This window comes from Barbus barbus (genome assembly GCF_936440315.1).
Source record: "Barbus barbus genome assembly, chromosome: 30".
NCBI lineage: Eukaryota > Metazoa > Chordata > Actinopteri > Cypriniformes > Cyprinidae > Barbus > Barbus barbus.
The window spans coordinates 18,600,201-18,627,467 of record NC_136758.1 but is presented as its reverse complement, the minus strand read 5'-3'; the positions used below and the strand labels follow the sequence as shown (position 1 = coordinate 18,627,467).

General features: G+C 37.3%; 2 protein-coding genes across 7 annotated transcripts in view; both read left to right on the top strand.

The window, feature by feature from the left end:
* Nucleotides 1–26,056, top strand: part of ltbp1 (latent transforming growth factor beta binding protein 1) — a 79,302-nt gene extending 53,246 nt beyond the window's left edge. For 4 of the 6 annotated variants that reach the window (XM_079386672.1, XM_079386670.1, XM_079386671.1 and 1 more), the window contains 22 exons: nucleotides 184–203; nucleotides 1,613–1,715; nucleotides 2,118–2,204; nucleotides 3,038–3,163; nucleotides 3,794–3,919; nucleotides 5,493–5,612; nucleotides 5,758–5,880; nucleotides 6,295–6,417; nucleotides 6,519–6,644; nucleotides 7,018–7,146; nucleotides 7,533–7,655; nucleotides 7,766–7,897; nucleotides 8,762–8,890; nucleotides 13,377–13,517; nucleotides 15,453–15,614; nucleotides 16,568–16,660; nucleotides 17,408–17,536; nucleotides 21,593–21,730; nucleotides 22,386–22,553; nucleotides 22,748–22,918; nucleotides 23,020–23,169; nucleotides 24,692–26,056. In XM_079386672.1, coding sequence (XP_079242798.1) covers nucleotides 184–203; nucleotides 1,613–1,715; nucleotides 2,118–2,204; nucleotides 3,038–3,163; nucleotides 3,794–3,919; nucleotides 5,493–5,612; nucleotides 5,758–5,880; nucleotides 6,295–6,417; nucleotides 6,519–6,644; nucleotides 7,018–7,146; nucleotides 7,533–7,655; nucleotides 7,766–7,897; nucleotides 8,762–8,890; nucleotides 13,377–13,517; nucleotides 15,453–15,614; nucleotides 16,568–16,660; nucleotides 17,408–17,536; nucleotides 21,593–21,730; nucleotides 22,386–22,553; nucleotides 22,748–22,918; nucleotides 23,020–23,169; nucleotides 24,692–24,864 — 2,792 coding nt within the window. In that variant the 3' untranslated portion in view covers nucleotides 24,865–26,056. The remainder of the gene's footprint in view (nucleotides 1–183; nucleotides 204–1,612; nucleotides 1,716–2,117; nucleotides 2,205–3,037; nucleotides 3,164–3,793; nucleotides 3,920–5,492; nucleotides 5,613–5,757; nucleotides 5,881–6,294; nucleotides 6,418–6,518; nucleotides 6,645–7,017; nucleotides 7,147–7,532; nucleotides 7,656–7,765; nucleotides 7,898–8,761; nucleotides 8,891–13,376; nucleotides 13,518–15,452; nucleotides 15,615–16,567; nucleotides 16,661–17,407; nucleotides 17,537–21,592; nucleotides 21,731–22,385; nucleotides 22,554–22,747; nucleotides 22,919–23,019; nucleotides 23,170–24,691) is intronic. The other 2 variants (XM_079386674.1, XM_079386673.1) reach the window with 1 other exon arrangement.
* A 1,208-nt stretch (nucleotides 26,057–27,264) lies between these two features.
* Nucleotides 27,265–27,267, top strand: part of rasgrp3 (RAS guanyl releasing protein 3 (calcium and DAG-regulated)) — a 37,148-nt gene continuing 37,145 nt past the window's right edge. Inside the window, exon 1 of the mRNA XM_079386203.1 lies at nucleotides 27,265–27,267. This exon is cut by the window's right edge and continues 41 nt beyond it. The gene's annotated coding sequence lies outside the window, so the exon portion shown is untranslated.

Genomic DNA, 27,267 nt, shown 5'->3' with positions numbered 1-27,267 from the left:
TACATTACATGACCAAAAGTATGTGGACAGTGCATTTTTATTTTATTTTATTTTTATTTAAATTCAGATGCATAGCTGAAAGCACTATTTTACTGAATTTACAAATGTGTGAATATTCGTTTCCTAGTTTTGTGTGACGCAATTAATTTTTGTGTTTTTATATGACATAATGACCTGCTGTAGTGCCCACAGTCCCCCGGCAGGTAGGTTGGATTTGATTCAGCAGTAAAGATCTGCTAAATATGCAGCACAGCTGATGCTTTCACGCACACGTCAATGCAGCACTGCAAAATAGCAGCAGACATGCGTGCAGGAACTGCAGACATTCAAAGCATGACATCATCATGTCATCACTACTGCATGACCGCTCTGTGCGCTCAGCATTCTGCTCTACAGATGCGTGTGTGTGTGTGTGTGTGTGTGTCAGTGTGTGTCCTTTGCTTTGTGAATGATTGTATGTGTTTCTAATCAGCCTATATTAACATTCCCAAATAGCAGTTTTAAATGGCAGTTTTTAAGATTTAAGCGTTGGTTGTATAAAATGGTACAAACTTGTTACACTCAGGTCTAGACATGCAGTGTTTAGTGGGTTTGCAGCAAAATGTCTCTATGAAGGATAGAGAATAATAGACACTATATTATTTCAAGAGCACTCTCAAATAATGTAATTAGGGAAGATGTTTCTGTGATCAGCTCTTTGAGACTCTTTAACAGCTTAGTTTAGGAAAGCTTGACTTTCAAGTGAGATAAGGAGGCTTATTCAAGTGTTTCTGGTCTCTCTGTGGAACAAAATGGATTTGATTTCACCCTTCAACGACATTTTTTTAAATGTTTGGTTCCTCAGATTGTCACACTGGTGGAACCCTATGAAGAACTTCTAGGCACCCTTTCAGTTCTCCAATGAATGTACAAAGTGTAGTCCATAAGTACTTTCATGTTCCTCCAGTAACTCCGTGAGGTTTTGATTCACTTAAAAATATATACTGAAGGATATTTGAGGGACCGTCAAAAGTTGCCTAGAAGTTCCTCTGAAGGATTCTGCCAGTGTAGCAATCTGAGGAACCCCAGTTTGTTTCATAATTATTTATATTTTTATGGTTTAACCCTCTCGTCCCAAAGCTACTGTAAATCAAGAGGGTATGCATTGTTTAGTACGTTTTAGTGTGTGTGTGAGAGAGAGAGAGAGAGAGAGAAGTGGGCAGGGTTGGAGAGATTGCATCTCGCTTTCTTCCACACAACTTTAAAGACTCTGTCCCAGTTGCCACCTTTAGCCCTTGTGGTCTACTTCCACACTTTGTTGACGTAATTCTGCATAGGCTTTCAGATAGTATGCTGCATCAGTGCCACCTTGTCTCAGGGGCGTTCTTCTTTCTGAAACCTAAAGTGATAAAGAGTACCATGAACTTTGCAAGACCGCAAGTATGCATCAAATGTGCCATTTGGGACAGGGCCCAAAATATTTACAGCTCCGCGCACTTTAACACCCCATGCAGTCAGAGCAGAAGCAGACTGAATTGCTTATTCCTTTGCTTTAGTTGCTAATAAATTTGCTGTATCTCTTTGTGGATCAGTCGATTACTATGTGTGTCATTTGTTTCTTATCTGTTTGAAGGAGCTTTATATCCACATGAGTGTTGATAGGTCAGTAGTACAGCCCGGACAGGCCCAGCTGTCACCCGGGGTGTCTACAATCAGGATGGAGCCTGCCCTCCCAGGTCTCAGTCCCACTTGTACTTGCATATCCCCATGATAACCTCTTCACCTCTTTTACGTTTATACGTGACCCACTGGTTTATGCAAAGATTTCTGAAGTCTTTGCGACTGGATTGATGCTGTTTAAATTGGAATAAAGCAATTCATTTCAGATGTGTATAAGTGGCCTAAACAAACACATCCAGATGGTGACATGGGTTGATCTATTATCTGCCACTGTGGTGGCGGATATTGGACATATTTAGTTTTTGTTTGTCATATTGAGAGTGATCATGCAATCTTCATTATTTGTTTTGTAAAAAATCTTGTCCATGGCATTTAGGAGGACTTCTTAGCATACTGTTGAATGTCCTGAATCTCTTTTCGTTCTCCTCCTATGTTGCTCCATTCCTGTCACTCTCCAGAGGTGGTGGAGAAGGTGTCACCACCCGCTCCTGTACCACTTCCGCCCTCCATAGAAAGTCAGGACATCTCCCCAACACAGCTGGCGGGTGAGTCCATCCATCTATGTAATGAATATTTGGGATGCACAATAGTACTGATTCATGTTTTGGCCAGAAAATTACTTTTTTGTATAAATACTGTAATATTGATACACCAAAAGTTAGAATCAGACATTTAAATGCTAGAAACTTTTCTCTCCATCCATCTCTATTCCACTCTCTCTGCTTGTTTTCCTATGGGCATATTTCAAGATCATGTTTTTAAAGGAAGGAGGCTCCAAACACTTTCTTTTAAAACATGTAACAAACACGGAATTAAAAACTGAACCGACTGCTCAATGAAACCTAATTAGATCTTTTGTGCTCTTTCACCTCTTGTTTGATTCTTCTTCTTAACTTTATTTTTTATTATTAATCCAGGGAGTGGTAAGCAGAATGTTCCACTTTCATTGGTCAGAACAGACCACAACAAGCAAGGGATTAATTAGGAAATTGCAAAGACATTTTGTTCTTTGTTTCCGAGCAGATACCTATCACAAACCCTAACATTTATGTATTTCATGATTTTTTGTTAACACCAAGTCAACTTAGCATCTTTTCTGCATAACTGTTGGCACAGGGTTAATAAGCCAACTTATGCAATTCACATTCTCCAGATACATCTTAAGCCATTCTTTCCTTCCCTCAGGGAAAGAAAAATTCATACCAAAGCCAATGTCTGCTTCCAATAAGCGATGGAATGCATGACTTGTTTGTTGATTCAAAAGTTCATGTAGCCCTTCATTTATTAGTCTCTGATATTTATTTAATGCATTGCCTTTACTGTGAAAATGCAAAAGATGACCTTGTTCTTTTTTTTCTCTCTCTCTCTCTCTTCACAGAGATTGACGAGTGTCATGTGAGACCTGATATCTGTGGTGCAGGAATCTGTTATAACACTGCTGACAGCTACAAGTGCATCTGTGATGATGGCTATAGAATAGACAGTGAGGGCACCACATGTGTAGGTGAGAGATCAAAGGTTAAACTACTGATCTCAAAGTCCATTACCATTTCCAAGAACTGGCTCTCTAATTCATTCAGTACAGTGGTTCGTTTGTGTATGTAATTCATCCATACATCCATTTGATATAGTCAGTCATTGATTAAACGGGCAGTGTTTCTGTGTCAAGGAACCTCTTAAAAGTATAGTTCACTCTAAAATGAAAACCCACATTTAGTTCCAAACATGTATTATTTTCTAACTTTCTATTTTCTGTGGAACACAAAAAAGTGTTTTGAAAATATTTTTGTCCACACATTGAAAGTCAATGGGGTCCAAAACAAAATGAAATAACAATAACAAAAATTGTATTGGTGTTTTATTTGGTGTTCCTCCAAAGAATGCAGAATGATCTTTTTGGGTGAAATTTCCATTTAAGAAAACATCTTATTCTCCATAATGTCTAATGATTTGTAAAAATGACCATTTATATATAATTTTACTAATTTTCACTTCATTTTTAGTATATGCCTTACTTTATAAGACGTCTATGCTTCTAAATCTAGGTGATGGCATCTCAGTAGGTTATATGCTATGAAAACACTCTATGATTCAATCATAGATCTATCAATTACCTGATGATTATTTTTGGCAGATGTCGACGAGTGTGCAGAGAGCCCAAGTTTGTGTGCTAATGGTCGCTGTCAGAACACTCCAGGCGGATTCCTGTGTGCGTGTGAGCCTGGCTTCATGCCTAACGAGAAGGGCACCAGCTGCTCCGGTAATTACGAGACTGTCCCATATAAACTCACCCATGTACACAAACTCAGAGTAGGCTTCACAATCTTTGACTGGTACATAGATTTACTGTTTAATTTCTTCTGCTCCTTTTAAGAATCTTTTTTATCAATTATTTATTTTGTGGACGTTAGAAGAGAAGAAACATGTACCGTTTGGAAGTTTGAAGGTCTGTAGTTTTCCTCGTGAGCCATTAGCAGTCCTCTCCTTCCACTTTCTTGGCCTTTATTTTGATCCAGACAGATCAGCACTCATATGAAGTCTGCTTTTGGTCTTGAACCGCAGTGTGGTCGCCTAAATACAGGCACAGCTCTGTCTCTTTCTCAACTCCAAATACATCCTGTGTGTGTGTGTCATTAGCTGGATTTCAGGGTTTGCAGACGAGGTAGAAACCACCTCCCTGTGACACACTTTGAGGTTTGTGGAGGAAGAAGAGAGGTATTATCGTACCCTCAACGGAGTCACCCAAATACCTCAACACTACTGCAGATGAGGAAATGTTCACAGAACTTGGAAAACACATCTTCTCCTCATGTTAGGAAATCCAGAGAACAAGACATCTGGAAACTTCTGCCCAGAGTTACTCATTACATCCATTTAAACTGATATGGCCAGCACATTGGTTTCTCTGGTTAACTGGTTTAAATGTTCCAGTAATATCCTCTTTCAGTTTCATAGCAGTTACACATTTAGGAATGTGTCCCACCTTTATTCCGCAATCTGGAATTTTCGAAACTGCTACGGAATGGGGAGCGTCAGCTCTTTAATGCACTTGTTTGTTTGCTCAAGCCCAGTCTATGAGACAGAAATTATTTCATTTTTGATCTGGGAGTTTGATTTTACTCTTTGATTATGCATTATAATGGAATTTTCTTCACATCTACATCTTCCATTTGTGCACTTTATTGTGCTCATAACACTGCTAAACCAAAGCTCCAGCATTCTTTGTAAATTTGGGGTTACTGAATTAGAGTTCTAGGTAGGTTTGAGATATGTTATGGGATTTTATACCGCAATATGTAACCTTTCGATTCAAAGAACATTGAAAAACATTGTTTTAAGTGTTGAAAATGTGTTCTCATAAATACAGCTGTCTGCTTTAATGTGAAGCTCTTTAAAAATCTGTTGTGGTGGTGATTAGGTGATGTGTTTTCACACTCTAACTGCTTTAATGTCACACATCCATTCAGTGTAGAGATGAAGTATCTTTGGCAGCCGCTGGAAGCAGTAATAAAGGCGAATGGATGGTTGAGCATGTAGAAGGAAGAAGGCATGGTGCCGTAGTACATCACAGTTTCACAGTTAAAAGTTTTTCTTTGAGTAGCTTCATTAATAAAGGTGTAGCAGAGAGATGGAGAACAAAATGAGCTTTCCTGCAAGTCGATGGTTTCCTGTTCTCCTCACAGCAGGACAGCAATAGCACCCATCCGTAACAACAGAACCTCCTATCAAACCTTCACAGCTGGCACATGCAGACTCTCCACTGGCTGGATGGATATCATAACCTCGTATGAGATTTTGAATCAGTCTGTTCATTTCTGCTTTTGTCTATGTAGATATCGATGAATGTCAGGATGGGAGAATGTGTCCGTCCGGTCTCTGCTATAACACTCTGGGCTCTTTCATGTGTTCTCCTTGTCCAGATGGGTTTGAAGGGAGAAATGGCCAATGTGTTGGTAAGAAGCCCTTTTTTTGTTTGCTTTTATACAATGATATGTGTTTAGCACAGCTACTTTTTGACAAATGAGGGGGCCTTTATAAATGTGACCCACAGAAGTGTCTTTCTTCAGATGTATTGTGTGCGTGACCTTCTCTGTGCAGATATAAATGAGTGTCTGGATGAAAAAGTATGCGCTCATGGTCAGTGCTTCAATCGGGAGGGCTATTTCATTTGCACGTGTGATGAAGGATTCTCCCTCACTCCTGATGGCAAGGCCTGCATAGGTACTATCTATCCACAGTTCAGCAGCTTTTAGTATTTTTCAAAGATTTTGTTTGTCTTTAGCTTGTCTAACAAATGACAGATAAGCCTATCCAACTTTCAAGCGATTTTCTTATTTTGTTTTGTTTTGTCTTGTTTGATGTATATATTTTTTTTGTTCTTTTCGTTTCGTTTTGTGTGTTTTGTTTTGGTTTTGTTTGTCGCTTTTGTTTTGTTTTTGTGTTGTATTTTGTTTTCTTTTGTTTTTATGATTAATTTAATTTTGTTTGCATGTTGCGCAGCCATTAATAAAGCATGGCTTTTAATGTGCGTTATGACAGCATTGTGAATTTCATTATTGTGATTGTTATACAATAAAGTTAGACAAAAACAGATAAAATGCAAGTGAGCAAACTGCAACTTTGTGTGTGTCACAGACATTGACGAATGCCAAGATGAGAGCGTGTGCATTCAAGGTCACTGTCAGAACACAGAGGGGTCGTTTATCTGCAACTGTGAGCCCGGCTTTATATTGTCATCCACAGGAGACCAATGTAACGGTACGAGAGTGCATGTGTGTGTGATACTTAATCATGTATTCATGTTAAGGGCATCTGGGATTGATTCTGTGTGCAATGTTGAAATATTCTGATGTTTACAGATGTGGACGAGTGTTTGGAGTTACCTCAGACCTGTGATGGTGTGGGGCAGTGCGTCAATATCTTGGGATCTTACCAGTGCAACTGCCCACAGGGATATAGACAAGTTAACGGCACCAGCTGCCAAGGTGAGAATCCATCATACAAACCCGCATATACAGAGGATGTATTCTAGAATAGTATTATCTTGCTACTCTTACAGTTTGTACAGTATGTATATAAAAGGCATCTTGTAAATGTTCTGTGTGTTTAAAGCACCTGGATGAGCGATTTGATCCAATTGAAGAGTCCTTCTGAAAGAAACCCAGCACTTAGCTGGTCTCTTGATTGGTTTTACAAGATTTTGGGGACTTTTTAGCTGATAAAGACAGGAAACCAGCTTGGTCATTCTGGGTGATCATCTTAAACCAGTTAATACCAGAAAACCAACTTAGACTGGTTTAAGCCACTGCTTGGAATACTGTTACTGATTTCACTGATTTCATCCCTCAATTCTTGTAGATGTTGATGAGTGTGAGGACGAGACACAGCTGTGCGTCCCCAACGGAGAGTGTTTGAACACAGAGGGTTCGTTCCTCTGTGTTTGTGATGCCGGCTTTGTGTCCACCAGGGATTCACCAGGCTGCGAGGGTACGTACACACACATTCTCTCAGCATCCTGCTGTGGTTTGTCCTGATTCTCAGCAGTGCTGTGTTGATATTTATCTTATGTTTAGGCAAAATTAATCTGTTGCTTTGTTGAAAAGCCCCAGTGTTTGGCAGCACAAGAGAGAGTGAGAGAAAGAAAGGGATTGTATGTCTAATGGGTTTCGCATATGAGCCAAGGTTATTTTTCCTCTGGTGGGACGTGTGTATGTGCTCCCGGGGCCCAGTGAGGTGCCAGAGTTGTTTTAAATGCCACGTCCAGCAATAAAATGGGGAGAAAGAAGTGTTTGAACTGAATGTCTAGACAAAGCGAAATATATTAAATAAAATGACCTACTCAAAACATATGTGTGTGTGCGGGCTTTTTTTAGATGTAGATGAATGTGTGGATGGCAGCAGATGTGTAAATGGTACCTGTTCAAACACGGAGGGTTCGTATCTCTGCCATTGTGATGCAGGCTACCGTCTGGAGCCAACCAATCAGACGTGCCAGGGTAAAAATCTAGAATCCAAAACAATTTGCTTTTTGTATCATCCTCCACCCACAAGCTCTTTTTTGATTGGTTTATTAGTGTGCTGATTGGTTGGTTGTGCTGTCTGTCAGATATTGATGAGTGTGCTGACATGGGGACGTCTATTTGTGGGGTTTGGGCCTGTCAGAACACACCAGGCTCTTACCGATGTGAGGTGCCTTGCCCACCTGGCCTTTCCCGAGGCGAACACGGCGTCTGCATCGGTGAGCGCCCACGGGCACCATCTTCTGCCGTGATGTCACCGCCTTAGCTCTACCCAGCTCGCATTGTTGTCCTGCACATCTCCATATTCTGGTTCCGATCAGAGCTGTTTGTTTGTCTCTTGTGGCTTAATCATTTGCTAATTAACAATGCAGACTGCAATTATGTTTCCGATCAGACATACTCATACTCATTCCATCTCCATTCAAGTATTGTTTTTGTTCATATACACTACTGTTTGTAAGTTAGGGGTCAGGAAAGGAATTAATACTTTTAATCAGAAAGAATGCATTTAATTGCACAAAAGTGACAGTAAAGACAGTTTAATGTTGTAAAGGAAATGCAGTTCTATTGAACTTTCTGTTCATCAAAGTAAGCCTGGAAAAAACTGTATCATGGTTTCCACAAAAGCAGCACAACTGTTTTCAACACTGATTATAATAAGAAATGTTTCTTGAGCAGCAAATCAGCATATTAGATAGATTTTTGAAGGATTGTGTGACACTGAAGACTGGAGTAATGGCTTCTTAACATTCAGCTTTGCAATCACAGCAATAAATTACATTTTAAAATATATTCAAATAGAAAACAGATATTTTCATTTGTAGTAATATTTCACAATATTTCACAGTATTACTGTTTTTACTGTATTTTCGATTAAATAAATGCAGCATTGGTGAGCATTAGAGACTTCAAGAACTTTTAAAAAATCTTACTGATCCCAAACTTTTAGATAGTCGTGTATGTAATTTTTGATTTCTAGTTATGTTCTTTCTCTCATCCATTCATCTCTGCCCAGATCAGCACACAAAGAGCTCTAACATCTCCCGCTTTCTGTCTTATTGTCTCTCCCTCTCTCGTTCTAGACGTGGATGAGTGTTCTCTGAATGAGAATACCTGTGGAAGTCATGGTGTTTGTCAGAATACAATAGGCTCCTTTAGCTGCCAGTGCGACCCAGGATTCAAGGACTTTCACGATGGGCAGGGGTGTGTGGGTAAGTTTTTTTTTTTCCTTCCTAGTTTCTGTTATTTTCATTCCATAGTTTAAAAATAGACTCAAAATTTACAGTATTCAATGAATTATCACTATTAGAAAGCTTACTGGAACTTGACAGCTAAGGTGTTGTCATTGCTTCTTGTTAAAGGGATAGTTCATCCAAAAATGAAAATTCTATCATTATTTACTCACCTTCTTGTAGTTTAAAACCTGCATGACTTTCTTTTTCCCGTCAACCACAAATGAAAATATTTTACATTTCCACATACTCAAACTTTTGGCAGTCAATCCTGATGCAGTATATCTTTAAGTTAAATGTGTGCAAGTCTGAATGATATGCAAGTGTTGCAGAGGAAGGAATGATTTTCAGGCAATAATAATGCATAATAATGTGGTCTATTCCTCACAGAATGCTAATGTGTGACTTTAAAAGACTGATAAACAATAGCGCACAAGTTATGTGGAGCACATTTTTGTCCTTTTTGGTGATTCGACCAACAATGTAGAATAAAACTGCTTTTTTTAGACCATGGATTAGACTGGAGTCTTCATCTCAGTCAAGGGTATGTCATTTTAAACATATATGTCAAAATACTATTCAATTCTTTAGGTGTAAAGTTTTTTTGACTGGCAAAAAAAAAAAAAAAACGTATTTAGTTGTCTAAATCTTGTCTATCTTGTCCACTTGGAGACAATAATTTAACTGATAGATGTGTGGTATGGTCTGTTTGTAAAGCTCTTGTCCTGACAGACATGTAAACCAGAGCTGGATTTAAAACCGAGGCAAGCACTCTCTGAGATTTTTTGCCACTTCCTCTCAGACAACATAAAAAAGATGGCAGACGCTTTGCTAGAGCCATGATTGATGTGAGTGTTTAGTTTCTTCCAGTCTGAGGGTGGACGGCACAGACCCCGGTAATGTTTAAAACACAACACAGGGTGAAACACATCAGTGGCCCCCACATACTCACATAGACACATTAATGCATTGACACAGAGTCAAGTCCTATTAAAGTGATGGAGCCACATGTATTTATGTGGCCTGGTGTTTAGAGGTCTGGAGTTGGTGGCTGTTTTAAAATAACACAGTGTTCTTATGCAGCCCACCTTCTGAAAGAGAGTAAGAGCAGAGACAGAGGAAGTTTCACTTTTATTATGTGAGTAGGGATGGGTGGTATGTGCAAAATTAATTTATGAATAATCATAATTAGATGATCATTGAATGAGATGAAAAGATGGATTATTTTAAATTATTAAATTATACATTTTATATTTTTATATATATATATATATATATATATATATATATATATATATATATATATATATATATACATGTATAATATATATTTATATATATAATTTAATGATTTATTATATATTATTTATATATATATATATATATATATATATATATATATATATATATATTTCACTCTCTCTCTCTCTCTCTCTATATATATAGAATGTATATATAGAAGTTTTAAATGTTTCATTACAAATGTCTTAACTATCACTTTTGCTCAATTTAATTATCCATTCTGAATAAAATAGTTAATTTCTTTCTAAAAGAAAATCTACCATGATATTAAATTATTAGATTTATACCCCCATATACAGTATGTTGTTCTTCTGTTTTTTTCTCAGTTTGTGATTAGTTTGAGGAGAGAATTTTTCATACATATACTAGCAAACAAACACACACTCACTCTTAAAAACACACACATTCTCTTCAGTCTCTGAACAGAGGTTGTTTGTCTTGCCGCTTATGTAACTGGCCACAAACAGCCTCCATCGTTTCTGGTTTCCCACGGCAATAACACACACTAACACACACAAGCTCTAATACACACAGGACATGCATTCCTCTTTTCCTCCCACTTCTCTCTCTTCTCTATCCATTCTTCCATCTCCCTCCTCAGTTTCTCTCCTTACCACATCCTTTACTCTTTCTCTTCCTCTCCGATCCCTTTGTCCTCCAATTACCTAGAAAGACAGAGATCTCAGGCCTAATAAAATGCTACGTGACAAGATTCCAGCAACAAGAACTTTTTTTTATAGTAAAAGCGAAAATTGTGTATCGCAACAAAATCACAACAGTGTTCTTTACTTTCCTGTCCCATTAGTGACAGAAATAGTTGAAAAACAAGCAAAATTCGAACCTGCATCACCCTTGTGAGCACCTAAATTTAATGTGTCTTGTAAATCCTCTAGGTCAGCTTTCCTTGCCCCATGCATTCGACAAACAAAAACAAATCACAGATCAGATACTATATGATCTATAGACATTTCTAAAGATCATTTTTAGCCCTTCTGTACAAGCCAGCTTCCCTGTGTGTCTTGAACTACGTTTTAATAAAGCAAAAGGATAACAGCTAATTCCTTTCCAGAGACTGAACATCTTAACTCCTTGTATACTAGAAAAAAACAAAAAACTAAAACATTATGGAAAACCTATTCTGAATCAATTTCTTGGTTCCATTTGTTGCTTTCAAAAAGTAAATTAAAATTTAAATAAACTTAACAGTGTTTTTCTTTCCCCCATACACAGCCACCTATAAATAAATTTACTTAGCACCTAGATGTTTTGATGATTTACAAATTTGGTTAAATAAACTGATGACAAAATATATATATATCTGCATACTGTATAAACAACCAGTCAAAGAAATTCAGAGAAAACCTACGTCCCCTGGGGAAGCTTATTGAAGCACTATGAGCCTACAGGAGTGCAAGATTCAAAGTACATGAAACTGATTCATTTCAAGGAGTAGTAAAGGATTGCAGTTTAGTAATGTGTCACATGTTAATTCTGTAGCCGCTCTGACAAGATTCAGTGAAGGATTTGTCAGACTTATTCAAACTGGTAATCTGTGTGTTTGTGAGTCTTTCTAAGTGAATCATTTGTAGATCCAGCTCATAAAAGCCCTTTGATTGTGAATCAAAAATACACGTTCTGTATGTTTTGCCTTTTTGAGAAAATCACAGTTAAAGTATAATTTCTTTTGTCGTTATGCTGTATATTAAGCAACGGTGCAGAAAGCACCCAAACTCTCTTGTGTGTAGAAAATGATCCCTTCGAACCATACTCTAATCTGGAGTGCATGAAAAAAAAAACGCTAGTATATCAGTTCTTATGAGGTCGTATCTGTCTTTTACATTTTTCATCTGGCACTGATGTCCATTTCCAACTTTGTATCATTCCCCAGTGGTGCAGCACCCACGCTGTTGCCGACTCCAGACGACCATTTAACACTTCCAGGCTCATTGACGAGCTGGCCCACCATCACTGAGCGGGTCTGGAGTGTGTACGTGTGTGCGTCTGGCAGGATGGCTCCATTAGAGCATTCAGAGTCTATTGCACATAAAGGCTCTCCACACAAGTTGATTTATTGCATCCTTTTGTATGTGGTGCTCTGAGATGATTGATAAAACCAAGAGAATGAGAGTCACAGATGTGTGAAGCATTGAGAAGAAAAGAGAGAGAGAACAGAGTAGAAAGGAGGAGAGAGCCTTGTTGCAGGAAGTAGACACTTGCATTATAGTGCTACTTTGGTCGTCATAAATTCATGCTGTCAGAGACAGTCGGCAGAAAAATGGGGCTGTTTTATTTACTGAAGTCAGTTGCGCACATTGCTTGTCATTGCTTTATGAGGTTCCCAAAAGCCACCATTTAGATAAGGAAAATTAATGAAAGCTCTGCAGAAGGTTCTGAGCCAATCAGGACAAAGCTATAGAAATGATAAACTATGACTTGATAATGACCAGTGTTTCACAAGCTTTAGAGTTCACATAAGTTTGTGGTTGTAGAACGTCTGGGCAGAAATCTGGTTGTTATTAATACATTTAAGAAGTATCATACTTGTAGTCCATATAACTTGTGTGCTATATTTTTCAAATCTTTAAAAATACATCATATAATATGTGAGCAACAGATCAAAAGTTATTCACTGATCTTCCACTCCAGTGAGCTGTTATCTCAAGAACCACTTGCGACCAGATTGAGTGAGTGAATTGAACTCAAGAAAATTGAATGAATCATTCTTTTGAATTGATATTCTTTTTAATTAAACCAGAAGCCTGTTAATGGTATTCAGCAATATTGAACTGACTGTACTGACACTATTTGATGAGAACTGAACTGGCATCATGTTATTTACAGGGCTGCTTTACAGCTTAAACTGAACTACTTTCATAAATGCTGAACTGAATCAACACTGAACTGACCTCTGCTAAACAATAACACTTGTTTTTTTAGAGCTGCTTTACATCAGAATTCATCTTTGCATCATTGAATCATTATTCTCCTGTTTATCCCTGTAAAGCTGCCTTGAAACAATTTGTATTGTATAAAGTGCTATATAAATAAAGGTGACTTGACTTGGTAGAACAGCAAATGATTTCATCTAGAACAAAACAAACTCCTGCAGTTCAGATTGTATCTTCAGTTCAAAAAAAAAAAAAACACATTTTCTTGCCTGCAGATGTGAACGAGTGTGAGCTGCTCGGTAATGTGTGTGGTGAGGCCACCTGTGAGAATCGTGAAGGCACCTTCCTGTGTTTGTGTCCTGATGAGATGCAAGAATTTGATCCGATGTCGGCCAAATGCTTCTCTACACCACCAGGTAAAGTTGTAGCCTACTGTAAACCACCACCACAGTGTGATCGACCAATTCATTATCCTATAGAAATCCCACAAACAGTGACCTAACCCAAACCTACAAGTGGCCACAGATTGCCTTTCATCTGGACAGATGACCCCTGTCCTCCTCCAACGAAATGTCTCATCTTCACTGCATACTTGAAATGGTTCTGAAGCTTTTCACGTTTTAATCTCAACCATGGAGATCCTCTAGTGCAACAGGACATTAACTTCATATCATCAGGGGCCAGATCTGAGTAGAATAGAGGGAGGCAAGGCGTGATGAATGGGGGCTGTAAACGATCTGGCAGGAGAGAAATGAGATTCAGTCTGAGGATTACAGAGGGACCAAAGCACCATGGGGCCCAAAACACGTAAGAGCCAAAAAGAAGCTCCCATGCTAAGATAAAAAAGACCAGTACGGAGAGATATACAAGAAGACCCATCAGAATGAGATAACTGCTCTTGAAAGTCTAGACAACTCTTAAAGATTTCCTGATTGGGATTGTGATATGTTTTCAGTAGTCCACTTTAGACATTCTACTATCTATAAGTCAACTAACTCAAAGTATTAGTGGACTGTTAGGGTTAATAGAATAAGATGACATGTACTTAATACTTTAGTCAGTGTGTGTTGGAGGGCCATCAAAAATGAAGTTTTTGCAGATATTAAGCAGACAGTCTACTAATAGTTGCAAAGTTACTTACAGTTTAGTCTGAAGTGGGCTATTAAAATAACCTATTGCTATTACTCTTTTGTAACACTTTAGTGTAGGGACCAATTCTCACTATTAACTAGTTGCTTATTAGTGTGCCTATTATTAATATATTGGCTGTTTATTAGTACAACTACCTACTAACTATTAATAAGCAGCAAATTAAGAGTTTGTTGAGACAAAAGTCATAGTTAATGATTTGTTAAAAGTGAGAATTGGGCCTTAAAATAAAGTTTGACCCTGTTTTCACTATAAAATAATTCTGTCCGCTCTTAGTATTAATTTTCATATGGTTAATGTTGTTTTAGCAACATGTTTATTAAATAAATTGTGCCAATCAGGAAGTAACAATGAAATACGACAAAAAATTAGCACCAACTGCAATTTACATACTCCAATTCAGAGTCTTGCAGTTGCTTTTTTTTTTTAAGTTAAGTGATCTGGGACAGGTTTTGTTTACAACTAAAGATCAGGTGTGGTAGATGTAAAAAAAAAAAACAATTGAAAATAGTTTAAGGGTTGGCGCTGGCTAGATTGGAATCAATTTGTTCCTCTAGTGGTGAAAAACATAGTGGAACTGGAAAATAAAAGAACAATGTTGATTGGATATGTGTGTGTGAGCGGCTACACACCAGCTGTGCCTGGAAGATCAAGTAACAGGAAGCATTTTCTTAGATCTTAGCCAAGTGTTTTAGTTAAGGACTTTTGCTCAAATCCACCCGCCTAATCCTCCTCCCGTCATAAAACCGCACTGTCTCCTGAGTTTAAACATTATTTTTTTGTTTTTACAAGAAGTACCCTGGTATGTCTTACCGGAGGTGTAAATCATGCTTTTTACATATAAGGACACTGGTAGGACACCATAAAACTACAATCACAATAGTTTGGAATATGAATTATGTGGAAATAATAAAAAGGAGCACTCAGTGACTGAAAAGCCAAGGTTGAACTGCAAAACTGCTCTCTGATGTCATGCACAGTTTCTGCTGTGTTCTTGACCTTGGTTCTTTAGGTGTTCTTCATTTCTGGATTACCGTATTGCAGTCAAATATTAGTTATTCATTGATTTTTTTTTTTTTCCTCCCGTTAATTTTTCTGTGCTTTGTGACAAATTGTGATTGAAACTTCATATCTGAATATTTTAAAAGGACAAAACATCCGTTCTGAGTTATCTGTGTTGTGTTGTTGTCTTGTTCCCAAAGTCACACCAGTGGAGAGGAAAGAGTGTTATTTCAACTTGAATGATGAGAACCTGTGTGATAAGGTGCTGGCCAGCAGCATGACTAAAGAGGAGTGCTGCTGTACGCTAGGAGCCGGCTGGGGGGACAACTGCGAAGTCCATCCCTGCCCCATACCGGGAACAGGTACTCAGTTGCATCACGCACAATGACAAATCTAAAAAGTACAGGATAGTGAATGAATCATTCTTTTGAGACGATTCTTTGCAGTGAATCAGTTGACCTGGTTCATTTTAGGTAAACTAATACTTTGAAACTTTAAGCAGAATTGTATTTTCGCCATTTTAACACTTTTTGAAAAATATATGATGGTGGTGAACTTAAAAAGATTAAAAGATGAGGCCAAATTTACAACTTCAAGTAGGAACTATTTAGGCAGCATGCATCAGTGAGTTAAACTTGAGGATAGTCAATTATTCATTCTTTTGAAGTGATTCTATGCAGTGACTGGTTCATTTAAGGTAAACTATTCATTTTAAACTAGGAGTAGAACATAGTTTTGCTTATTTTACAGCTTCTATGGTGGGGAAGCCCAAATTACAGAAATTCATCTCAAAGTAGGAAAAAGTAATTAAAGAGACACAGAAAAGGTTTAAAGCCATTATCATTTAAGACTGTAATGATTCCTACAACATTTTTTACTTCAAATCTTCCTACAAATTAGTTTAAGAGGACGTGTCCTGAAGGGAAGTATTGCACATTAGTGCTTATAAATCTGTCTCTGCTCATTTCTTAATTTCAGACAGGCAGATCAGATAGGACTGAAAATTGTGATAAGGTTCAATGCAAAACAATATCCACCTTTCTGCAGATGCTGCCTGATGAAAGGTGTTCAATACATGTAAAAGCTTGTCTGTCCTATGATGACCTAAATGACTGAGAATCTTCACAGACAAGCCAATTACATTAGTAAATCATGTCTGGACCTCATATAAATAGAAACAATCACCCTCAAATATATTTTGCTTTACCAGCTCATAACTAAAAATCAATCTTCAACGTGTATCCAACAATGGCCATTCTTTAAGTAAATACAGCAGACAGTTTACTTTATTAACTGCTGACACTCTTCTATGCAGATCAGTTCTCCCAGATGTGTCCGGCAGGCCGGGGTTACATTCCTCCTGGAGATCCTATGATTCCTACAACCAGCTTAGCAGGAAACTTCAAAGGTATCTGTGTCTACATATTTTTAAAGGGATATTTCACCCAGAAATGAAAAATATGTCATCATCATTTACTCATCCTCACATTGTTCAAAAAACCTGTATGACTGACTATACGGAACACCAAAACAACACCGAATCCCAGTGACATTCATTGTAAGGACAAAAAAATAACATTGATTTCATTTTTGGATGAACAGTCCCTTCAATATCTGGTTGTTTACGTGTGCTTTTGTGCTTATCTGGTTTTATGTTTAAGCTCTGATGTGTCTTGCACTTTAACCCCTGTTTTATGCACATATTTTTGACTTTGTAATGTGTGGAAGCAGCCGCAGACATCGCTTAGCATCTGACCTACATATGCTGAAACGCACACACTCAGCAGCCTGCTTCCCAGTGTGGGGAAACCTCAGTCGCAGGGCCAGTCTAATGCACTGATTTAATTTATGAATGCAGTGAGAGTGTGGTTTAGCTGGTGGCAGCACGAGTGAATGCGATGTGGTCGGGATGTGTGTGTGTCGGCGTACGCTTGAATGGAATGCTTATGGATGGTAAGGACATTTCCTCCCTGTCAGTCTCCAGTCAAATTACATTTCTGCATGTAGCAGATCCCCAAATAAGAACACTAACCAGAGCAACACGTCCAGATGCATGCTGGTCTGTAGGTGTGGTCCAAGGTTTCAGGTTTATACTGACCTGTCTGTTTGTTAAATGATGAAATAATGAAAATGTGTTGATGTGTGTGATTTGCAGACGCAGATGAATGCAAGCTTTTTGAAAATGAGATCTGCAAAGACGGCTTTTGTCTCAATACCCCCGGTGGGTATGAGTGTTACTGCAAGGCTGGACTCTACTATGATGAGAGCAAACTGCAGTGTGTTGGTAAGGTCCAAAATCACAATCTGCATGTAATCTATGAGCAACTGTGGATTACTCTGTTTTATCTGTCTTTTTTTTTTTGTAAAGGGAGAGTTCATGGTGATAACCTCATGTTGTTACAGATTTGAAACAACATGAGGGTGTCTAAATTATGACAGAATTTAAATTTTTATGGTGAACTGTCCGTTCACCAAACCCATCACACAGAAAGACACATTAACAAAAATCGATTTTCATGGAATTTCAAACCATGTAAAAAGGTGTTTTGGATTTTATTCATGTTTTTTCCTGTTGAGACAAGGAAAAAAGAATTCTATTCTTGCTATAGAATTATCTTATCTCCTGTATTTAATGTTGTAAGATATCGACCAAGCAAGACATCAAGCAAGACAAAAGTCTGAATTGTGAGATAAAAAGTCGTAATTACCTTGTTTTATTTTTTATTCATTGGCGGAAACGGGCTTCCAGACATTTCTCCTTTCTCAGATGTACACAGATTAAAGCAGCTTGATGCATTAATGAAATATTTTAGAAGACCGTATTCAGAAACATAAAAAGGTACATGAAAGTGTTTTATTTTAGCCTAAGTATTCTTAGAAAGGTTAGATAGTAATCTTAGAAGGGTTTGTTATTTATAACATCCTGCTTTAGCTGTTTATTGCCTGATGTTAGATGTTTGGCCTTGAATTGTCACTGTGTTCTTTTGTCGGTTTGGAATGACAGGCTTGTGTGTTTTTGCGTGGGTGCATGCGAGTTTACATGCTGAATAGATAGTGTGTATGGGTGTAAATGTTGTCCTAGTTTGGCTTACCGTAACGCCAACACATTTAAATTGGATTTAAATTTAAGTTTTAAACCTGCTGCTGCTGCCGGCTTGTGGCTTGCGGCCACATTATGCATGCAGCATGATAGCAGGTTATATGTGTGTGTAAGCTTGGGTCAAAGGGCTACATCTTGTGACCGGTCAGGGCAGCACAGCCGTTATGATCCAGGCCGCAGCTCTATGGTGCACCGCAGGCTGTCTGTCTGCCTAAACACACATGCACACACTCACACAAACCACAGACCCACGGCAATGGATTCATGCCCTGCCGCACTGCCTTAAAGCTGCCACACCCGACTGCCTTACACACACATATTCAGTGTAGCCACAGTCATTTGACTTACTACACCCACACTGACACATATGAGCACCCGCTCACTCCTCACACACACACACACAAATATGTCTCTCTCGTTTCTATACATGTCAGTCTTTTTGACACCAAGTCTGTGGGTGCAGATTCTGGAGGAGGCCGCAAACTTTACATACACACTGTGAGCTCATCTGGTTTTATATAAACAAACACACACACTAAGTGTGTTTAAATGCACTTTAGTTGGATTAAAGCAATTTGTCACTATGGAGGACTAAACCTGCAAAAACAATAAATAAATAAATACGCAAATAAATAAATAAATACATAAATAAATCCACAAAATAATACATAAATAGATAAATAAATAAATGTGCAAATAAATACATAAATAAATATATAAATCCACATATTCCTGTATAAATAAATATATAAATAATTAAATGTGCGAGAAAATAATTAAATAAATTAAACGAATGTTGGGGGAAATAAGTTTTTTTTTTTTTTTTTTTCCCCCATCAAATGTTTATTCATTTTTGAATGTAGTTCCGTATTTATTTTTCCTCAGCTCAACATGCTAATGAGAGGGTGTCTATCAAGCATCAGAGAAGGCGGTCTTTATGCCACCATTGGTTGATTGTTATAAAAGTTCTGCATTCGATTGTTTGCACAGAACTACATTTGTAATATCAAGTACCGTAAAGAGCCTCAACCTACCTTAAATCATTTTGTGCCATTCTATAACGAATTGTCCTCTCGCAAACTCAAAATAGCTCTGCAATTTCACGTGCTCTTAAGCCCGTGTTCGAACTATACCGTGGACTTTGGGGGAGCCTACCTTTTGGGGTCTATGGGATCGTGCACTTGCGCGTGGAGTTCAGTTTTGTGTGTAATGGGAAAATTCTTATATTTCGTTTTGTTTTTTTATTAAGTTAATTTAGAAAGACATTTGGAGCATTTTTGTTCGTTAAATAGCCTATAAGTTTTTTTTTTTAAAGTAACGACCAAGCGCCAGCTGCATGAGCTGATCATAGCCTATGTTTGATCAATTTAGCCTTCTCATATCAATCACGACTTGCCTAAAATAAAATCTAGAGATATACTAAAACAGTTCAAGCATATAATAATGTTTAAACGTTAAACCTGCGCTATAATAATAATGTGCGCTAGCCTATATATATGTAAGTTTGTGCGGAGAGTGGAAGCTAAAGCGCGCTCTGCAGGACATGGAGGCACCAGCGCAAACACTTGCATTTTTTTAGTGGAAACAACTTAAAATAGCCTTTTTTTTTGATAAAGGTAAGAGTAATACATCATTCGGACCTGTAAAGGGCCTACTTGTATTTGTGTGCACTCACAATACCAACAAAAGGTAGCCTAGTTCTTTTATAAAACAAATAAAACAAACATGATGCGCTTTCTGCCCTCTGGTCTTGAACAGGTGCACTTCACAAAAATGAACCGAAGCTGAGCGAATACATGCCTCACAGACATTATAAATATATCTATAGAAAGCTTTAAATTATCACTTAACGAAATAAAAAAAATTGAAAACAAAAATTATTTTATTATAATTTTAATCATAATCAATAAAGATGCATTTCTCTCTAAAGGCGCGTCTAATGAGGAGACGGCGAGTCAGTTCCCCCGTAGTTCGCACCCTGCTTAAGCCTGATAATAAATAAGACTCAATTGCACTTGCTGGAATAGGGAGTAAAGGACGTCCAGTTACATTTCTGTTGACACCCGTATGTCTTAAAATGAGAGTAACCTGTTCCAGCTTTTCGAGGACAAAAGGATCTACAGCCACATCAAATGTAGCTGCTAACTGACCTAAAGAGTGTATAGAGGAATCTACTCTGAAGAGAATATAATCAGCAGATAGCATACACTAATTTGAACAGTGTCAGCTAGCCTTCGCAAGTCTCTGGCAACTGTTAGCATGATGACTTCAACCATCTCTCTAAAACACAATGCTGAATCCATGCTTGTCAGTTGCCTTTACGTTAACGGGCATTGCGCAGGCAAACAATCGAATGCAGAACTTTTATAACAATCAACCAATGGTGGCATAAAGACCGCCTTCTCTGATGCTTGATAGACACCCTCTCATTAGCATGTTGAGCTGAGGAAAAATAAATACGGAACTACATTCAAAAATGAATAAACATTTGATGGAGGGGGAAAAAAAACTTATTTCCCCCAACATTGGTTTAATTTATTTAATTATTTATTTTCTCGCACATTTAATTATTTATATATTTATTTATACAGGAATATGTGGATTTATATATTTATTTATGTATTTATTTGCACATTTATTTATTTATTTATCTATTTATGTATTATTTTGTGGATTTATTTATTTATGTATTTATTTATTTATTTGCGTATTTATTCATTTATTGTTTTTGCAGGTTTGGTCCTCCATAGTGGTCTCCCTGTCAGAGTTGTTTTTGTTAACTAAAGCTGAAATTAAAATAAAACTATTAAAAATAATTTTCATTAAATAAAGCTGAAATAACATAAAATATTCATATTAGAAGAAAAACTTCAATGAAAATGAGAAGCATCACCAACTAAGTGAAATAAGTTGAAGTACAAATATTACTAAAACTAAAACTGAAATAAAAAACAAAATAATAAATCTATAGAAAAATAAAAAACAAATAACTAATAATAACTAGCATATAATAAAATGACTAACAAAGTAGGATTAAAATAAAAACTGCAAACCTAAAAATAAAAGTAAATTCAAAATATTGATATTATAATCATTCATTCATTCTGAAATAATACATTTTTGTTATATTGCAAATTGCTGAATGTTGGTGAAACTGTTGTTCTTTTTGCATCTCTATTGTACATATTGAACTTGCTCATGGAGTCTGTTTATTTTCTGTTTCTCTCTCCATCTCTGCAGACACTGATGAATGTGCGGATGAATCAAACTGTATAGATGGTAAATGTATGAACACATATGGGTCGTATCAGTGTTTCTGCACTCCGCCCATGGTTCTTGCACCGGACAGCGCTCGCTGCATTTTACCCGCCTTGGCAGGTAAAGACTTACATCAACTGTAACAAAGTACTATGCACCTGAAAACCCTACAACACACTGCAAAATCCCTGTTCTCTAAAGCCCTTCACTCCAAAAACCCTCACCTTAAAGCCACTAAAATCACACTTTAAATCTAACACCCTATACTTTAAATCCCACTGTCTAAATCAGTGTTTCCCATTCCTGGAGGCCCCCAGAACTGCACATATTGGAGGTCTCCTCCTTATTCATCTCATAAGATCATTAGTGAAGTTCTCCATGACCTGAATACAGTGTGTCAGATTAGTAAAACACCTAAAATCTGCATTGTTTGGGTTCCACAAAGAGCTGGATTGAGACACAATGCTCTAAATCCTTTCATCTAAACCTAGCTCAAAACTAATCACAATAGTGTCATACTGCCATCTAGAGGGTGGTCAGAATAAGACACGTGAATGTTTTATTGATTTTTCACAGGTGCTTTGCACATTTTGAATTATACATTGTTTTGTGTTTTAAGGTTGAAGGAAATGTCTGTAAACTTAACTGAAAACTTACTGCTAGTTTTCTGCAAGGACATGTTTTTCTGCTCATTTTAAGTGTATTTCAGTATTCTGTTAGTTTCATTTGGTTGGCACCGCTTAAAATGCTATTTACTGTGTTTGTGTATTTACAGGGCAAAGAGAAACTGATGTGTACCCAGGTATTTGTTGGGAGACCGTAACGGAAAGGCTGACCTGCACAAAGCCCATTGCCAATCTACAGACCACGTTCACAGAATGCTGCTGTTTACACGGAGATGCCTGGGGCATGGATTGTGCTCTCTGCCCCCAGAAAAATACAGGTATAAATACACAACTACACAGCAAAACACAGACAAAAATCTGGTGCAGCTTTGTTTTTTTGGAGTTCATTTGTAAATATGATATCTCAAGACGTGTGCTCTTTCTTAAAATTATTGCAGACACAAAGAACCTGCAAACACAAAAAAAACAAAGAAACCAAATCAAAACAAAACTCTTTTTTATTCCCATCCAGAGGCCTATGCCACTATGTGTAATATCCGTCAGTTTGGTGGCCCCCGTCGGCCGTATGGTCAGGATGCATTGGTTGCTGGCCCAGTCACTGAATACGGCCCTGAATATGACTCTCGACCTCTGAACCCCGACGGCACGCTGCTCCTGTATGAAGATTATGAAGAACCAAGAAGTGAGTACAAATATACTCCTTAAAGAAATAGTTGAAATTATTTTTTTGATTGATTGATTGTCATCATTTACTCATTCACATTTTCTGAACCTGTCTCTCAGATCCATATGATGCATTTGAAGGGCTGCGAGCAGAGGAGTGCGGTGTACTGAACGGATGTGAGAATGGACGGTGTGTGCGGGTGCAGGAGGGATATACCTGTGACTGCTTCGATGGATACACACTCGACATGTCCCACATGGCCTGCGTGGGTGAGCAACAGCACATGATCACGTGTCACATGATGAGGGGATCAGCATGTGGGTGGGATTAGCTCAGGTTTACATTTCGGTTTGTTTGGTATTAATAATTATCAATAGTATGTAGTTATTTTATATGTGATCCGGTTTATTTTGTGTATGTTATTAGAGCTTAAACCTCTGAAGGTTGGAAGTGATTCAAAACCTTGCTGTAATGTAACTTTAAAATTCTCATTACTAGAGAAGGGTGTGTTTTTCTTACATTGTCACGGATTGTGATTATCATGACTCATCTCCTGAAATGAGGCATGACTGAGCAGATGATATACGCCCAGGCACAGAGTGGCTGTTAGGGTTGGGAATGAGAAGTGGTTCTTATTCTTCAGAACCAGTAACAATTTTTCTTTTTAAATAATAGAATGACATTCGGTTGCGTTAATGGTTCTTGCATATGTATTTCTCCTCCAACGTACCATACTAAAATACTTTTATAGAGTTACTTGCGGTATTTATTCAGTGACACCGCAACACTGTTACAGAGTCTACAGGGCAAAGCACACGCTGACACCAGTGTAGTCCTATTCTCGAACAAATTACACATTTAGTCAGTTAATTTAGTAAATCAAAAACAAACCTAGCAATCAGCATAGTCCAATTTACAAACAAATGACGTACTGCGCAGCCTGAGTAGTCTGATTCTCAAACCAATTACTATTATGAGTCATGATTTTTTAGTGTGTGTGTGTGTGTCACACATCAAAAAAAGCTAGTGTAGTCCTATTCCCAAACGAATGACTCTATAAATTAGTTATTTTTAGTCAATCAAAAACATACTGTGCAAGCAGTGTAGTCCAATGTTCAAACTAATAACTTTTTTGGATGGTTCTTTAAGTTTTTAGTGAATCAAAAACATTCCGTGAAACCAGAGTAGTATGATTTCCCAATCATAAGAGTCGGTTATTTTTAGTGAATTAAAAACATATCGTACAACCAGAGCATTGTGATTCCCGAATTAACTCGGTTCTTTTAAGTGAATACAAAACATACGGTAGTCCGTTTCTGTATGAATGACTCTTATGAATCTGTTAGTCAATCGGAAACAAAACAGTTCCCAAGTGAATGAATCTTCCTTGAGCTCTTATGAATCTTTCTTTGTTTTAGTGAATCAAAAACATACCGCTCGACCAGTTTAGTCTGATTCCTAAATAAATGACTTTTATAAAAACCGTGAGGCTTAAATCAGTGTACTGTAGTTTCTGACGGGTTTATATAACAATCTGTAATTAAACAGTTCGTCAGTGGCATTTTATAAAAATAAATGAATGAAATATGATACCACATTTTATTGGATTGCACTTTTATGCCCAAAAAGATGCTAAGAACTAAATCAACAATTAAATTGACACTTAAAATGCACATTTTGAAATGCACAAAGAAATGACAAAGAATCATTATTCAATTCTTTCAGAAGAGGGTGAAGCTGCTTTCCAAACATGACATCTACTTCTCTGACACCATGTGTTTTGTGTTCCAGATATCAATGAATGCTCAGAGCTGAATACAAAGATGTCTCTTTGCAAGAACGGCAAGTGCATCAACACGCAAGGCTCATATAAGTGTGTGTGTCTGCCAGGATTTGTCCACTCCGCCCAGCACAACTACTGTGTGCCCCAAAGACAGAATGCAACCAGCACGAGCACGGAGTGACCAGCAGGGGGCGCAAGATACAATAAAAACACTCTTATTTAATCAAGGCCCATATACTCTGCACTGTATAAAACAAACCCCCAAATTGAACCTAGAAAAAAAAAGTCCTACTTGAGATGAAGAGTTTAATGTGCTATCTTATGGTGTCTATGAGAGAACTGTATAAAATATTTGTTTTATTGGTCTATGTAAGTTTATTATTTTTACTGTATTAGGAAGTAGAAAGATTTTTTTAGGTGTGAACATAGCAGAGGTGATATTTCAGCAAACTGACAAACCCTATGACCTTAAGCTGGGGGACTGCTTTATTTTAACCCAGTCAAAGACACCGAGCGTGTGGATATTTTACTAATGCAAAAGCCAGACTCTCTCTTTCCAATTTTCTTTTCTTTTATCTCTTCTTTTGAATTTATTTAGTGTCTTTTCCCTTCTTTCTGTTTTGAATTCATTTATTGGCTGATTTTTCTTGATCTCTTCCTTTTCTTTTCCATTCATTTTTCACTTTTTTTTTCTTAAGGTCTTAGCGAGGCAGACCACACCACAAACACACAAACCTTCAGTACATAGATTCATAGGAAACATACACAGCACAACATGTTTTCAGTGTCAAGTCTTTAAAATAAGCTTTTTATATGAGCTGCTTTGGATTAATGACAGACACCAGCTAATTTTCTGTGTCTGGGACATTTGTCCACTGCAGATGTCTGCCCTGTGGAGCAGGCATGACCTTTAACCTCACCTTTCTTCTAGAAATTGTTTCTTTGAAAAGAAAATAATAAAAATTAAGTGCCTTTATATATTTTATTCGTTTTTTTTCAAATGTTTTTTAACAGAAATCTTTTACTGCATTTGATAGAGTTGGCGAAATGTCTTGCCAGGTTGCAAAGCTGCTATTAAACAGCCGTGGGATTTTTTTTTAACTCTCTTTCTGTTTTTTTTGTTTTGTTTTTTGTACATTTAAACTGAAGAGTTGATTAAAAACTATGTATTTGTAATTTGTACATGAATAAATATCTTCTGAATATCCATATAATGTATTAAAAGTCTTGAAATAAATCAGAGATGGTGATGTTTATACACATTTATCTATGCTGTGTTGTCTTGTCTACATTAAATATGGGTGCTCCTCAACTGGGTTGTGACCAAAAATGGGTTGTCTGTCGCAGACAGAAATAATAAACAATGTTTAATACAATGGATGGAATCTGACACACCACCGAATAACATTACATCACCTTAAATAATAGAAATCAAATAGTTTGACATAAATAGCCTACAGTAGATTTACAGGAAATTGTTCTGTTCCAAGGTTCCATAGAAATAATTTCCTTTGTCTCACCTGTTTATCTTGAGCCATGATCTTATGTTGAGAAGTCAGGTGATTTATGATTCACATCAATTGTTTCTCAATGAGAAAACTTAACTAACGGCTTTAATGTCAAAACGGCTATAATGACTTATTATTGTACTGTTCTCTGGAATGCTATGCTGTATTGTACAACGCTGTATCGAAGACGAGAGTACTTTCATACCGCTTATTGTATGAAAAATTACTTCACAGAACTTTTAAAGCTTTAGTGTTTGATTTCTGTTCGATTACCGCCACTGAATGGGACAGAAAATATAAACATAATTACCAGAAATACGCCCCGTCAGCCATTGGGCGAATAAACAGATAACCACGCCCACAGCTAACGCCATTGGTCAAGTAAATGATGTCAGGAGGTAGCGCAAAACAAGTGGTGAAACTTTCACATGAGCAGGCATGTTGATTGATAGTTCGAAAAGTAAGCTGTTGTATTGTCACTGTGTTGGTCTTGTTCCTATGTCGATAGTTTTATACATTGTAATTGAAAACGAAATCGATATTTACTGTCCACTGATCTGTTTGCATATCTTACGATATTTTAGTATTTATTATATAATATTTAAGATTTGTGTGCTTTATTTGCCTGTAAATATTTTTTTCAAAGCACAGAAAAGCAAGGCAGTGAACTGACCTGAGAGAGCAACTAGAAATCATCTAACAAAACAGGTGAGCTGGGATAAACCATTTAATAATTTTGTACATAATACCATGGTATATGAGTATAGTACTTATATAATATGTATGTATATATAAATATATTTATGCTATCATAATCTAATACCATTACTATACAGTTGCCCACTTCTCACTAATATTATTTGTCAAGACTAGCTCAAGGACAATCCAGCAAGGATGCCATAACTTTCTGCTTGTTATTGTCAAATTTATGTACTGTGTGTGTGATAGAAAGAGAGAGGTGAAGGGGGAAGAAAGGTACCGAATGATTGACTGATAGAGTGAAAAGAGACAGAGCGAAGGGAAGTGAGGGGTGGGACTGAGTGAAAGAGGAGTGGAAGTGAAGGGGGAGGGCCAGA